Below are 14,728 nucleotides of genomic sequence, written 5' to 3'. Positions count from 1 at the left end.
ATTTAAACATATCTGGAGTGTGGCAGCAACTCCAGCACTAAGTTAAATTATTACAGCCTAGCTAAAAAAGGCAGAACCAGAAGGTAACACAGGCTTGGGGGCATTCTGAGACAATGGCATCCGTCCACTGCACTGTCAACAAACTTGAGTGACCTCGAGCAATGACAGGATGACAGCACCAGCACCCCAGTCAACCATAAAACCCTTCGTCTATGAACCCCTGGATCTGTACCTTTATCTAAGGGGGGATATTAATTACCAAATGCTAAACTAAATAATTAAATTTTCAACCTGTTGTTTGGTTAGTGTAAAAAAAAAACAAAAACAAACGACAGATGTAAAAATCCATCTGTGCTTATGTAACCCAATAATAAAATATTGGGTATGATCCTGTAAGGAAATTAATCTACAGGGTCTGGGATATTGGAGTGAATAAATAAAATTTGTAGTTGATATAATTTAAATTATATTTGGGGCAGCTTAGAGACAACTCTAGCTCGCACTCAACTTAAGCACACAAACTACAGGCTTCTTGGCTAACAATGCTAATGTTACAAGTCTGTGTGAAGCCCTTGAGTTTTAACAATTAACAATTACATCCCCATCATAGTTATGTAAAAACACCTGCGGACGGTCCAATATCCAATGAGATTCCCGACAGTGGAACTGCAGAGGCAGGTCATCTTCATTAAGGAGTCACCTTCAGGTGTATGACGGCAGCTTCCTTGATTTTGTACAAGTGATATGATCTATTTCACGATTATAATGTCTTGTAACCTTTATATAAACATTACTGTATATTACATTTGTATGTAAAATATTTTCACAAATTTTACCAGTTTTGGTGGTAATTATGGTCAAAGAAAAATAATGTTGTATAATCATAAATATAATCATCAATAATAATCAATAATCAATCAAAAATGATCAAAATAATCAAAAATATTCATGGGCGTACAACTCAAAAATGGAGTCCAGTCTCCTTTTCTTTAAAAGAATGACATAAAACTTTTATTTCAATAGCAGGTTGGACCTGTTTCCCAGTAAATGTGTCATCCTTGCAACTATCACACCACTTGACTTTACTAATCTCAGTGAAAAAATTAGGTAGCCATTTAGCCAGCATCATGTTATGGTAGCGCATCATTTATAATATTTACATTTACATTTAGGGCATTTAGCAGACGCTGTTATATCCATAGACTTTAGTTATAGCCATATAACCATAGTGTGACGGGCAGGGAGTGCGAAATAAAATGGAAGCGATCACGCCAAGTCTCAGAGAAAAAGGATGATTTAATGAGAAAAGTGCACAAACCGAAAAACCCGTGACTCGATCCAAATTAAGGATATAATGACCAGCAGTCAACTGGTACAAAGACAAAACATGAGGGACGAACACAATACAACAGGACACCTGCCACTGTAGACGGAGGCGACCAGTCTCTTGTCAGTTATACATTTAGAGACAGAACAGTATCAAATCAAGCATCGTTTTAAGAGAGGACCCAAACTGTCTGTCTCTCTTTCATTATAGTGATCCTGTATTTCATTATAATTTTTGATTAAAATGGCACATTAACACAAGATAGTTACTTTTGTCAATTAAAATGGTGTATTGGCCTCTTTTCCTACAGGATTAACTTGTACAGCCTCTCTGATCATTCATGTTTCAGTGCCTTGTTCACAATAGCTGCTGTCTTGGTCGATGAGTGTGAAGAGTTTTTTGCTATTTCTGAATTAGGAAATATTTTCCTGGATAACTTGCTTGTGTGCTGTGTTAGTGCTCTGTTATGTTTTTCAGGTATGAGTCTGTTCCTGCTAGTTTCTTGATCTGTGCCTTGATCTCTTCCTGTTTTGGTCTGACCTTCCCCAATTCCTCACGGGCCTTTCCTGTCACCCATGTGGCCTATAGAAACTCCAGAAGATGAAGGACGTCAGAGCACTAGTAAAGGAAAAGGATTTGTGCTTGGTTTGTGTTTCTGAGTTATGGTGTTTGTGTGCCGTGGTGTTTATGTTTCTGTGATGTGGTGTTTTATTCCTGTATTTGCTTTGGTTAGTTTGTTGTCGTTTATCATCTTAATTATGTACACCATGTTCATTGGTCACCCTTGCTTGTAATATTTTTATAAATATGGGAACAAATTGGTTTGTGTTCACTATATGTATGTCACATCATAGGGTTAGCTGCTGTTTGTTTTGGGGTTTGTAAATGTTTCTTGGCTAGTCAGAGAGTTGGTGTACGAGTCACTCCCTAACTCCCTGATCTGGGTCAGTCAGTGTGGTCCATCCTGACGTCTGGTGTGTTCATTTTTGGTTTTGTTGTTTTTCGTATCATAAACTACAGTGAAACAATATATACATCTATTCTACATCTGTCTCTATGGAGTTTGTGGGGTATTTCATGGGATTTGCCATATTCCACCACCATTATTCCACTTCACATATGACATCCTTTCTGTCTATTCAGTAAAATACGGAGTCAGTGTAGACGTGCTGTAGTTCAGTCTATGGGGTCAAATAAGCATTGAGATTGCAGCTGATCTCTGCTATCAATAATGAAGCAGCAACAGTATTATTGTCACAAGAGGAGTGGCTGTCACATAGCAGGCATGAAGTATTTGGAATGAATCCATTCACTACAAAGAGCAGAGGAAACATTTGAGGGAGGTTTTCAGACATAACTGTTGATTCACACTGTTGAGAATAATAGTTATAGATGTTTTCAAGAAGCAGCAACTGGTCTTGTCTATGTTTCTAGGAGATGTTTCTAGGCCAAATCAAACACCGGAGAAGATACAGTATGTGGACTTTGCAATTAAAACAGGAACAAGAGCAAGAGTGGGACCAAACTGGTACCTCAATAAAACAGAAAGAACTTCATGATTTTCAGAATTAATACGAGTTATCTGTTTTCATTTTGTTTCAAATTACTTTCACATTATTTGCACTGCACATGTGTGTCATGAATTCCTGTTGAGGTTGGGAGTTTAGCAGTTTGATTGTCCTGATTGAACTGTCCTTCTCAGAGTTTGAAGACTGTGTTTCTCAGAGCTTGATGGCTGTCCAGCTTATTCCTGTGAGGTTGAGAGTCTTTCAGAGTCTGATGACTGTCCTGCCGAGATTGTGATGACTATCTTGCTTCTGACCTGCAGCCAGTTTGGCATCAGCAACCTCAGCATGTTAACCTTCCTGTTACCTATATCAGTGTGCAAAATATGTCCATTTACAATATTCCCTGGATTTGGATGCATTGGAAAACATAAAAAACAAAATCTGCAAATAAAATTAACATTCATAATAGGGAAATGAATCATAAGTAAATTAAGGAATTTACATGCCGGCCTTGTTACTCAGCATCAGCAAAGTTCAGCTCTATTCGCTGTCAAGATGGAAGGCGGAGCTTGTTACTGTACTCTAAAGCAGCTTTTGAAGGGATATAGCATAAGCAAAAGCAGCATAAAAACATTACGTCAAATGGCTGTTTCATTAATAACGTGTTTGCTTTGAGGTGAATATTGTCTACTTTGGCTTTCCATAGCTACTGACATCCTAAGGATTTAACTTTGAGCTTTGTTTCTGAAATGAAAAATATGAGCACTCCAAGAACTCTGAGCTAACATCGCTCTGGATCAAATGCTACATCCACTTTTGGAAACAGAAAGAAAGAAAATGTGTATTTATTGTGCTTATATAACCAAACTGCATATAACCAAATTCAAAAACTGCACAGGAGTCTGATAGCAGCTGGACACCATGTTGGTCATTGTGTTTTTACTGTTTTACTAAGAGGGACCAGGACGTTCACCTATGACCCTTCAGCCTGCAGGTCTATTTCCTGTTATGTTTGCTGATCTTAGTGGGTGGCAAGAACACTCCTCATGCTCCTCCTCCACCTCACCCCTTTGAGAACATCACTCCTCATGTTAAACACCCTTCACCTCACCCCTTTGAGAACATCACTCCTCATGTTAAACACCCTTCACCTCACCCCATTGATAACATCACTCCTCATGTTAAACACCCTCCACCTCACCCCTTTGAGAACATCACTCCTCATGTTAAACACCCTTCACCTCACCCCTTTGAGAACATCACTCCTCATGTTAAACACCCTTCACCTCACCCCTTTGAGAACATCACTCCTCATGTTAAACACCCTCCACCTCACCCCATTGATAACATCACTCCTCATGTTAAACACCCTTCACCTCACCCCATTGATAACATCACTCCTCATGTTAAACACCCTTCACCTCACCCCTTTGAGAACATCACTCCTCATGTTAAACACCCTTCACCTCACCCCATTGTTTGGAAAAGATGGCCATTATTTTAATTTTGGAGAATGAGGTTGGTGTATCTTTTGATTAGGGCTCTTCACAGATTGGCCGTTCGATGTTATATCCTATTCTTGATTACAAATCATACATGAACTACTGGTGGTGTTTGGAAATAGAAAAACTAAATAAGGACTTAAATAAATTACTTAAATTGTTGGTAACTCAGAGTAATTTTTTATATTAAAATTCCAGGTATCATCTTCTGTCTGTAGTTTTAAAGAAAGTACAATATGATACAAACGTTTTCCTCACCTATATGTGTGGACAGTGCGTGTACACTGTGTGTACAGTGTCATGAAAGCATCATGGACTCAAGACAACAATGACATTGTTTGCAATATTCTTATTTTTGCATTTAATATTTGAAATATATTTGCATCACAAGGATTGTAAAAGTACATGAGAGAACATTTGCACATGAAAACAAGGTGAAGTCTAAATGTGGTTGAGTTTGGGGGAGCGAGGGACAGAAATGTAAATGTACCAAAAAAACTACAGGAACTTAAACCTGTTGATGCTGTACTAGCGTGTCTTTCAGTACTGGCTGTAATCACGTTTTCAGTTTAAATAATAAAACCACGCTGGTTTGAAAAGTACACTATTAAAGTTTCAAGGTAAAATGCTAATGAAAATGATTGGAGAAGTGTGCTTGAACATATGAGCTGCAAGAACCTGGCTTCATCTCCCTGTGCATGAACCGATGTGAAAACACCGCCAGTGCAGGCTTCTTTCACGTGCACCTGTCTTACATCATGACTGATTTTTGCTTGATTCATGCTTGACCCTCCACCATGTCTCTGAATGGCACCACACTTGTGTCTTCATTCACTGACTGGTATGTTGCTGGAGAGCAGTGACTGTGTGAGAATGTTTGTCTGTGGGCGCCATTAAAGGCTTTGTGTGCTCACAGCCCCTTTCATGGCTGAGGTGTACGGAGCAATGCTGGTATCACTGTGTACAGTTTACTTACCTTGTAAAACCCAGGACTCCTGTTTGGGGATCTCACAGAACCACAGGGGGGGGGGGGGGGGGGGGGGGGGGGGGGGGGGGGGCAACAGCAGACAGGAGGAGGAGACAGGAGGGGGAAGATTTAAGTCTTCAGGAGGAGGTCTGGGATTCCCACACAACACCATCATGTCCTCAAGAGCTGCGTAGGCGTGCAAGTGTGGAACTGTGGAAAATCTAGACAAGACATTTTTAATAAAGACACTCGATTTTAATCTAGATGTCCCAGCATGCACCAGACCTGAGTTTCTTCACGTGACAGTCGGCTGACAGAGAGACACCAAAGCAGGTAAGATTGGGTGAATCTTCCTGAAATACCAGAATATGGTGATATTATTTGGTGATCCAGTTGTGGCTGCAAAATGTATAGAGTAAAAGAGATTCAATCATTTTTCTACTGCTTCAATAAGAATAAATTACATGTTATGTACAAAATGCATTTCATAATTTTGTCAGGGTTTAGGTGACAGAAGGAAAAGCAAAACTGATCAGTAAATGCAAACCTCAGTAAAGATTTAAAAGACATATGTTTCTGACTTTTACCATTAAACATTATGTTTAAATGAGAATATTAGTCCATATATTTCACACTTCCTCTCCATATCCTGTTTTTGCAGAATTCTTGGCTGACATTTTAGGCAAAGTGATCTGGAACAGGATGGGTGTCCTATCAGTGTGCTGATAGTGGAAAATAGGGAAGTTTTATAATCTTAGAGACAACACTGCAAGAAAACCATCACAAGCCAGTCATGATGTGGTTCTTAAATGACGTGAAACTTTAAACAAGCAGTAGGTTCTCCTCACTGTACCCCGATAAGCCTTCGCTAGGCAGTGTTTCCATGTCTGAGTTGGAGTGGCCCATTACCTCCCCCTCCCCCTCCCCCTCAGCCCTCCCCCTGTGCGACTACAGCGAATGGCATGCCACTCGTGTGCTGATTCCAGCAGTCTACCTCCTGGCATTCGTCACAGGGACCCTCGGTAACAGCCTAGTGCTGTGGGTGTACCTGGGCAGACATACTGGAGGGGGCAGAAAGGGCAGCTGCTTCAGCTCTGAGCAGACCCAGGAACCACCCCCCTGCCCCCCCAGACCCTCCCGCTCCGTGACAGAGTGTCTGATCTCCAGCCTGGCCTTAGCAGACCTCGTGTTCATCATGACTCTGCCCCTGTGGGCGGTGTACACGGCGCTGGACTATCACTGGCCCTTCGGCAGTGCGCTCTGCCGGGTCAGCAGCTACCTGGTGGCACTCAACATGTACGCCAGCGTGTTCTCGCTGACCGGCCTGAGCATGGAGCGCTACCACGTGATCGCACGTGGCCACAGCAGAGGCGACGTGCCTGGTAGAGCAGCCAGGGCCCGGTGGGTGGTGGGGGGCGTGTGGGCAGCATCCTGCATCCTGGCACTTCCCGCACTGCTCCTACGAACTGTGCTGGAGGTGCAGGTGGAGGCTGAGGGTGATTGGCAGGAGGGCGAGGCTGTCACCACACAGTGCTTGTGTGACATGGATTACTCGGGCGTGGTTTCCGACCACCTGGACCCCGCGGCCCGAGAGGAGGCGGAGGTGCTGTGGTCAGCGGCACTGGGGCTGAAGTCGACTCTGCTGGGCTTCCTGCTGCCGCTCACGGTGCTGCTGCTGTGCTACTGCTCACTGGGCCGCCTCCTCTCTCAGCACTTTGGTGTGGGACCCCGGGCGGACCAGGCACGCCAGCGCAGGCTCCTTCGTGTCATCTGCACGCTCGTCCTGGCCTTCGTCCTCTGCTGGCTGCCCTTCCATGCCAACAAAATGCTCTCTGTGCTGGTGGAACTGGAGTTCTTGCCCTACTCCTGCGACTTTGACCGCTGGCTGATGGGGGCCCACCCTTATGCCATCTGTCTGGGCTACGCCAACAGCTGCCTGAACCCTCTGCTCTACGCCTACTGTGATCCGACCTTCCGCCAACGCTGCCAAGGCCTAGTTCGCCACATCTGCAGGAGAGACGGATGCAGGGCTGAGCAAGGGAGAGAGCCCCTCGGCAAAGGCACCATATTACAGTCAGGAACAAACAGGGAAACCGAAGAGGAGGAGCTAGCAGGGGTGCAGGGACACCCAAACTGTACTGAATAAACCCAAACTACTGACTGGACCCAAACTGTACTGAGTAAATCCAAACTACTGACTGGACCCAAACTGTACTGACTGAATGCAAACTGTTTTGATTGGAGGAACCTCAAGGCTTTAGACCACACAGTGGACTGTTATACAACTAGCAGGTATTAATTAATTGTGAAAAAATATCATTTCAGACTACACTTCTCATAGACTTGTGTTTGTGCTGGCCTTGAATACAGCCTCACAAAGGTCATCCCCCTTAACACAGGCATACACAACACTCATTTTAACGCCATTCATAGTACTTGTGTAAATCTTTGTGTGAACAGTGATAAATTGTGTATGTGACGCATATTATTAAAACATCCCCAAAGCTCTGTTTTTATCATCCAGTCTTGTGTGTTCATTCATGCTTATTCATCACAAACCAGCAAGGGCTCACGCCGCTTCATATATTTATTCAACCCAGACATTCATCCAAGGGCTCACACCGCTTCATATATTTATTCAACCCAGACATTCATCAAGGGCTCACGCCGCTTCATATATTTATTCAACCCAGACATTCATCCAAGGGCTCACACCGCTTCATATATTTATTCAACCCAGACATTCATCAAGGGCTCACGCCGCTTCATATATTTATTCAACCCAGACATTCATCCAAATTTACACATAAAATAATCAAGTAGTTAATCCATGGAAAAAAAAACTTTAATGGATTTTCACAAAGAATAAACTGAAAAACACTCCATATGGTCATAAGCCAGTTGTATCCAAATTGAACCAATCAGTTTCCGTACATCTACAGTACTGAAGCCATGGTTCACCCTGACACTCAACCACCTTACATAACTACATGCACTCTCACACGCTTCCCAGGTTTAAGCATAGTACTGTAGGTTGGCCTTCTTCTTTGCCTGCACCTCCAGAATACCCTCCATATAGTCTTCATGATTCAGCTCAGTGGCACCACGACGAAGAGCAATCATGCCCTGGAAAACACACACGTTAAAAATTGCTAACATCAACACGATATTACTACTGAACGCTTAAGAAAAAAATCTTGAAACCACAGATTGAGTGGGCAACAGAAAATCACAAGCAGGAAGGAACAAAGAAATGCTTTTTCCAGTGCTCATCTAACTGATGTGTGACCACACTGCAGGATAATTACATATTAAATGTTCTTACCGCCTCCACACACACTGCTTTACACTGAGCTCCATTGAAGTCATCAGTGCACCGGGCCAGCTCCTCATAGTTCACATCAGGGCTGGACAAGGAGGGGACAGGAGACGGGGACAGAGTTGAGTACTTATGAGAACCTTTTTGTTGAGTTTCTCAGAGTGAGAATGCTGATCCATGTCTGTGGGGCAGCGTGTGCCCGTGGGGCAGCATGTGCCTGTGTTGTCTGTACCTGACGTTCATCTTCCGTGAATGAATCTGCATGATACGAGCGCGGGCCTCTTCGTTGGGCATGGGGAACTCGATCTTGCGGTCCAGACGTCCAGAACGCAACAGTGCAGGATCCAGGATGTCCACCCTGTTAGTGGCAGCGATCACCTGAAACACACAATGTACCTGCCATCAGCACCAAAAGACTGGCAACACCAGTATGTGTTGGTACAGGAACTGTGGACACCATGTGTCTGTGGTGAATGTGGAGCTTGAAGAGAACCAGTTAATAAATAACAGTTAGGAGTAGGGGTGTGCGATATGACGATATAAAATCGTGAATGGCGATAACGAGTGGAGAATCGCAGGCGATCTACCAAATGAGAGAAATCGTATAGATCGCCTTTGCCAATCAGCGCAATGACTTTTTTATACTGGTTCCCGCCGATGCGGCCGACGTAGGACTGACCAATCACAGCGAACTGTGCGTCTTCCACGCCTCCATGTTGTGTTTGTAAAAACTAAAAGTGGACAACCATGGCTGAAAGCCAAACCGAGGAGCTGGTAACGAAGAGGAAATTTACCTCTGTAATATGGAATTGGTTTGGTTTTTCGGTTCGGTTTTCTTCCACGGACCAAGACCAAACTTCCGTGATATGTAAAGTATGCAAAGAACATGTAAAAACGTCCGATGCCAGTACAACAAATTTATTCAATCACTTGAGACGTAGGCATCCCAAGGAATATGCAGAAAGTGAAACAATGCAGGCAGCGGGGGCAGCCGCCTCACAAGCTGCAGCCTCGGTGGTTTATACTTTCACGAGTGACCGTAGCACGCGACTCCGCACATTGCACGCGAACCCCCGCGAACGGCGGAAGCGTTTATACAAGTACTTAAATTTGCCGCTTCACTCCGTGTTCTTTGCAGTGTTGTCGGAAACGATATGTGGTAGTATAAAGAAACACCCCTCGAAAACAGGAAGAAACATTTACCTGACGAATTTTAATGTTGCTTTGTGTTTCAGGTTTGAAAAGTGCTGGAATTTAGATTAAAGTGCTTGAAAATGCTTGAAATTGTAACTACTTCGTTTCACAATAAATAGCTGTCTGACTGAACAGTTCTCCTGTATTACGTTAACAAATACAAGCCTCTTGTAATTTCAGGGTGAAACATGAGAGAACGTAAAGATGTTAAGATTGGGCGCTTTGAAAATAAACAACCATTAAATAATGTGATAAAAAAGCAAATTATTTCGAATCATTTCGACTATATGTATAAATATGTAACTTAATTAAGTTTAACGTGCTGGGAAATATTGTATATTTAGTGCAATAGTGCACTTTTTATATTTATTAGTGTCACTCATTAAAATCTGCTTAGAAAGAAAGCGTTGTAGCCCCCCCCCCCCCCTTTTTTGGATGGAATATCGTGATAAAAAAATCGAAATTGTGATTTTATGTAAAAAAATCGTGCTAAAATTCTTTCCCCATATCGCCCACCCCTAGTTAGGAGTCAATGCCCAATTCTAAATATGAATGTGCGGACATCAACCACAGCTCGCATGAACTTGCTGAACCCCGTGCCAGGTACCCTGACTTGAACCTTAACCCAGGTACCTTGACTTGCATGTTGGGCTGGAAGCCGTCCAGCTGGTTGAGCAGCTCCAGCATGGTCCTCTGCACCTCTCTGTCTCCGGCCTTCTCACTGTCGAAGCGCTTGGTGCCAATGGCGTCCAGCTCGTCAATGAAGATGATGGAAGGGGCTTTCTCCTTTGCCAGCGCGAAGGCGTCGCGCACTAGCTTTGCACCATCTCCTATAAACATCTGCACCAGCTGAGGGCCAGCCAGCTTCAGGAACGTTGCCTGATGCAGAGGAACGGGGCAGGTGGGGCAGAGAGAGAGAAACCACAGACAGACAAATTAGAGAAAGGCCAAAATGTGTATACCATAGGAGTTCATCTCAGGGTAAATTATACTTTACTGTTCAGAGACCGATGATGTAGAGCTTGGGAGAAACAACCCGAAAGCAAATTCAACACCAACACCTGTTCCAAAGAGTGAGCACTTCTCCAGTCTGCATTAACGTTCTACAACCCCATTACACTACCCGAGTGATGGGACTCTATAGCCCTCCGTTAGCCTACCCAAGTGAGAAACGTTATAGCAGCAGCCTGAACTGGTGACCACTGATCTTACAGGTAAATTGAACACGAACAAACGAAGTGCATTTTGGATGACACTGAAAAGCACTGACAAAAAGATAAAGATACACAATGTAATACACCAAGACACAGCATATGGACAAAAGTATTGGGACTCCAGCACAGGCACGCGTCTCTGCACCTACCTTGGTTTGTGCAGCGCAGGCTCTGGCCAACAGGGTCTTCCCGGTGCCTGGAGGTCCATACATCAGAACGCCTTTAGGGGGCTGGATGCCCAGATTCTCAAACTTCTCCTTGTGGTTCATGGGTAGGACAATGGCCTCCACCAACTATGTGCACACACACCAGATATACACACAGACACAAAGACCAGATACATACACAGCACACACACACGAGATCACGATCAGTTCCACCAGCTACACACACACGGTCATTTCACAAGCCAAGATTATGGAAGCCCTTTTACAGATATAAGTCACAAGGAATTCATTTCCCACACAGCTGAAGTGTCAGTGTCAGAGGTGAACATGTGGGCGGAACTGAATGTAAGGGTTACTATCAGACAGACATGTGGGCGGAGCGCTGGTCAGTGCTGGGGCGCCTGTACCTCTTGGATCTGTTTGTCAAGGCCACCGATGTCGCTGTACTGCTCAGTGGGACGCTCATCCACCTCCATGGCCTTCACCCTGGAGTCGTACTCCGTTGGCAGCGTCTCCAGAATCAAGTAGGAGTCCTTATTAACGCCCTGCACACATGCACACACACCAGCACATTTAAACCCAGTTTGCACCATAAGAGAGTGGAGGACTCTGCCTATGATTCTGTACAGTTCCCTTCCTTCTGGTCTCACTTACCACAAGGTCACCCGGCTTCAGTTTCTCAGCATCCACCAGGCCAATTACGGGCAGGAAATACGTCTGCAGATGGTCCAACAACATGCAGTATCAGTACATGTCTCACGGGTGAGACACCCACAGTAACAGGATGGACACAGCATGTTAATGAATAGACACTCTCCATTAAAATCACTCAATCGCTGGGCTGTGAAGGAGGGGCGTGGCCATGGGCTGTGCTACGAGGGAGGGGGAGTGGCCATGGCTGGACCCACCTGCCTGGTGGACGTCTTTATGACCGCACACTTGCCCTTCCTCTGGGAGTCCAGATCGATGTTGGCTCCGTCCTCCTCCTGGTCATTTGGGTCCACGTCCAACAGCTGCACAACAGGTCAACAATGTCCAGACTCACATTACCCAGCATGCACAGCAGAAACAATGCACTACAAGAGAGTTTGCCTCAGTGTACAACCAACAATTATTTTTTAAATAGTATGACACTAACAGCTGCATGCCTGGTTTAAAAGCTACAGGACGAGTACCACCTCACGTGCAACTCTGGTGCCAGTTTGTACAATTAAGCAAGACCAGGCTGACAGGGCAGTTACAAGTTTGGGGAAAAGTAATGTTGTGTGTAACCTGATGTATGTAAAGAATTTGGTCAGATTGTGGTCCCTGAGCCAGTGTTAAGATGTTGTTTAAACTTTTCTTGTAACAAGATTCTGACTCAGAGATCAGTGGTAAAAATAGCAAAGTGTTTAAATAAACTAAAGCCCTACATAAGACAGAGAAGACTTTATATATATTGTTTTTTATTTTGAAATGTGCCATCCAATAACTTCAGCTTTGAAGCTCTAAGCCTCTGAACTGATCTGAAGGTCCAAGTTTACTTAGGTCTGTATAACCTTACTTTACTTAGGTCTGTATAACCTCACTTTCCTTTTCTTGCTGCCTTTTGAAATCTAACCTGCAGCAGCACCTCACTGTTAAAGATCATTTGTCTTGAGTTAAAGGAACAGACCTCAAAAACAAATAGAAACTCATTTATACTCAATTACAGCACCCAGACCGTCAAGACGGTCCAACTCAAAATCTGCATCCTATCCTATTGTCTGAGAACACACACTGAAAGTCCTGCAGGCCTTCAGAGATCAGCGTACTCAAGACTGTCAAAGGAGATGTTTCAACACTTGCCGTTGTTCTTAAATTATATGTCTGTCTATGGTTATTTGTGCTTCTTGGCAAATGTCTAACTTGCAAAACACTAGGTAATGACATTGACTCGTAGTTTAGTAGAAGTCTGACTCAATCTTGAATTCTGGCCTATCTGTACTATTTCCTAGGATGAATTCTGTGATCTGATGCAAAGCACTTTGTAAGTCGCTCTGGATAAGAGCGTCTGCTAAATGCCGTAAATGTAAATGTAAAATCACAAACCCTGGGGGTATCAAATCTGCACATGCGTCTTACCTCTATGACATTGGAGACGAGGTAAGGCAGGGTTTTGTTCACTTTGATTTTCTCTGTGTTTTCTTTAATCTTGTCTTTCATAGCTTGCAGCTCATGGGTGACCCGCAGCACCTCACTCTTCATGATCTGACGACAAACAAGAAGAAACCTGAGTGCTCCATCTTCTTGAGCTGGTTCATCAGGACGTGTTCGGCATCACCGTTTACACGGTACCTTTATTTCGCTGTCCAGTAGTCGTGTCCTCTGGATGACCTCCTCCGTGGACATCTTCAGCACCTCCTCTCCGATACCATCCTGTCAAAACCAAGAGGTTACGCTTAGTCCAACTGGGCAACAGTGAACTGCGCTCATAAATACATATAGACTCATTATAAACACGTAGCTTTGGTTTCTCGACCCTTCGCTCTTGTAACGTGAATGTACGCTTCAATTATCAGATAAACCCGCTTCCTGTTTGTAATCCAACACTTGCTACCCAGCTAACAATCAAGGGTGCTAAACGCATCAGACTATGTTGCTTTGCGAACAGCCGTGTCTATATGAGCTGCCAGATACCCCCGGGTTGGTCTTAATCACTACGTACCGAGTCCTGGCCCAGATACCCCCGGGTCGGTCTTTAACCACCCCCCGGGTCGGTCTTTAACCACCCCCCGGGTCGGTCTTTAACCACCCCCCGGGTCGGTCTTTAACCACCCCCCGGGTCGGTCTTTAACCACCCCCCGGGTCGGTCTTTAACCACCCCCCGGGTCGGTCTTTAATCACCCCCCGGGTCGGTCTTTAACCACCCCCCGGGTCGGTCTTTAATCACCCCCCCGGGTCGGTCTTTAACCACCCCCCGGGTCGGTCTTTAATCATTTCGGGTCAGTCTTTAATCATCCCGGGTCGGTCTCTCACAGGGAGAATCAGCTCACCCATTTTCACTGAGTCACGCTGGAAGACTGAACACCAGCCAGGCTCGCTAGTGAACTACACACCCGATTTAATACGGTTAGTTATCCAGCTACAAGATACAAATAGTGTCTAGCTGACGCTGCTGATTGTATTAATTTAAAAAAGCATATAATTACAACAAATTAAAACAAACCTCCACTTCATCCCAAACTGATCGGTCATTCAGGGACGACATCTTGCAACCACCGACTGCTTTTCCTTTACTGCGTTCATGGAGCTTTAACCGTGGGGGTGAGGGACGACTGCCGCCTCCCGGCTCGGAGGAGCACTGCCTGCATACTTCACTAACACGTTTTTGTCAGGTATTTCTCTTTGGACAAAACGTTTTTTCTCATATAATCGATTCCTGGTTTAATGCCCCATCATAGGGTAACATTCGAGAAATTCGTTTTTTGTGCGTATACCGCAAATCTACAATCATTTAATTACGGTTCGTTGTAAAACACATAGCTATAACAATTACAAAGTGCACAACG

The 14,728-nt window shown here is 44.3% G+C and overlaps 2 protein-coding genes across 2 annotated transcripts; one reads left to right on the top strand and one right to left on the bottom strand.

Moving 5' to 3' along the window:
• Window positions 1–5,461: 5,461 nt before the first annotated feature.
• aplnr2 (apelin receptor 2) lies at window positions 5,462–7,820 on the top strand. Its single transcript, XM_077002663.1, has 2 exons — window positions 5,462–5,637; window positions 5,966–7,820. Exon 2 carries the CDS (start codon window positions 6,188–6,190, stop codon window positions 7,448–7,450), a length of 1,263 nt encoding a protein of 420 aa, XP_076858778.1. The 5' UTR covers window positions 5,462–5,637; window positions 5,966–6,187; the 3' UTR covers window positions 7,451–7,820.
• A 311-nt stretch (window positions 7,821–8,131) lies between these two features.
• Window positions 8,132–14,535, bottom strand: psmc3 (proteasome 26S subunit, ATPase 3). The gene is made up of 11 exons (XM_077002544.1): window positions 14,386–14,535; window positions 13,515–13,595; window positions 13,302–13,427; window positions 12,107–12,211; window positions 11,853–11,915; window positions 11,606–11,743; window positions 11,181–11,324; window positions 10,451–10,696; window positions 8,856–9,001; window positions 8,630–8,711; window positions 8,132–8,430 (listed from the first exon to the last, which is right to left on the bottom strand). The coding sequence occupies exons 1-11, from the start codon at window positions 14,425–14,427 to the stop codon at window positions 8,320–8,322; spliced, it is 1,284 nt and encodes a 427-aa protein (XP_076858659.1). The 5' UTR covers window positions 14,428–14,535; the 3' UTR covers window positions 8,132–8,319.
• Window positions 14,536–14,728: the final 193 nt, after the last annotated feature.

This window comes from Brachyhypopomus gauderio, chromosome 1 (genome assembly GCF_052324685.1).
Source record: "Brachyhypopomus gauderio isolate BG-103 chromosome 1, BGAUD_0.2, whole genome shotgun sequence".
NCBI classification, from domain to species: Eukaryota; Metazoa; Chordata; class Actinopteri; order Gymnotiformes; family Hypopomidae; genus Brachyhypopomus; species Brachyhypopomus gauderio.
This window is presented reverse-complemented; position numbering and strand designations above follow the sequence as displayed.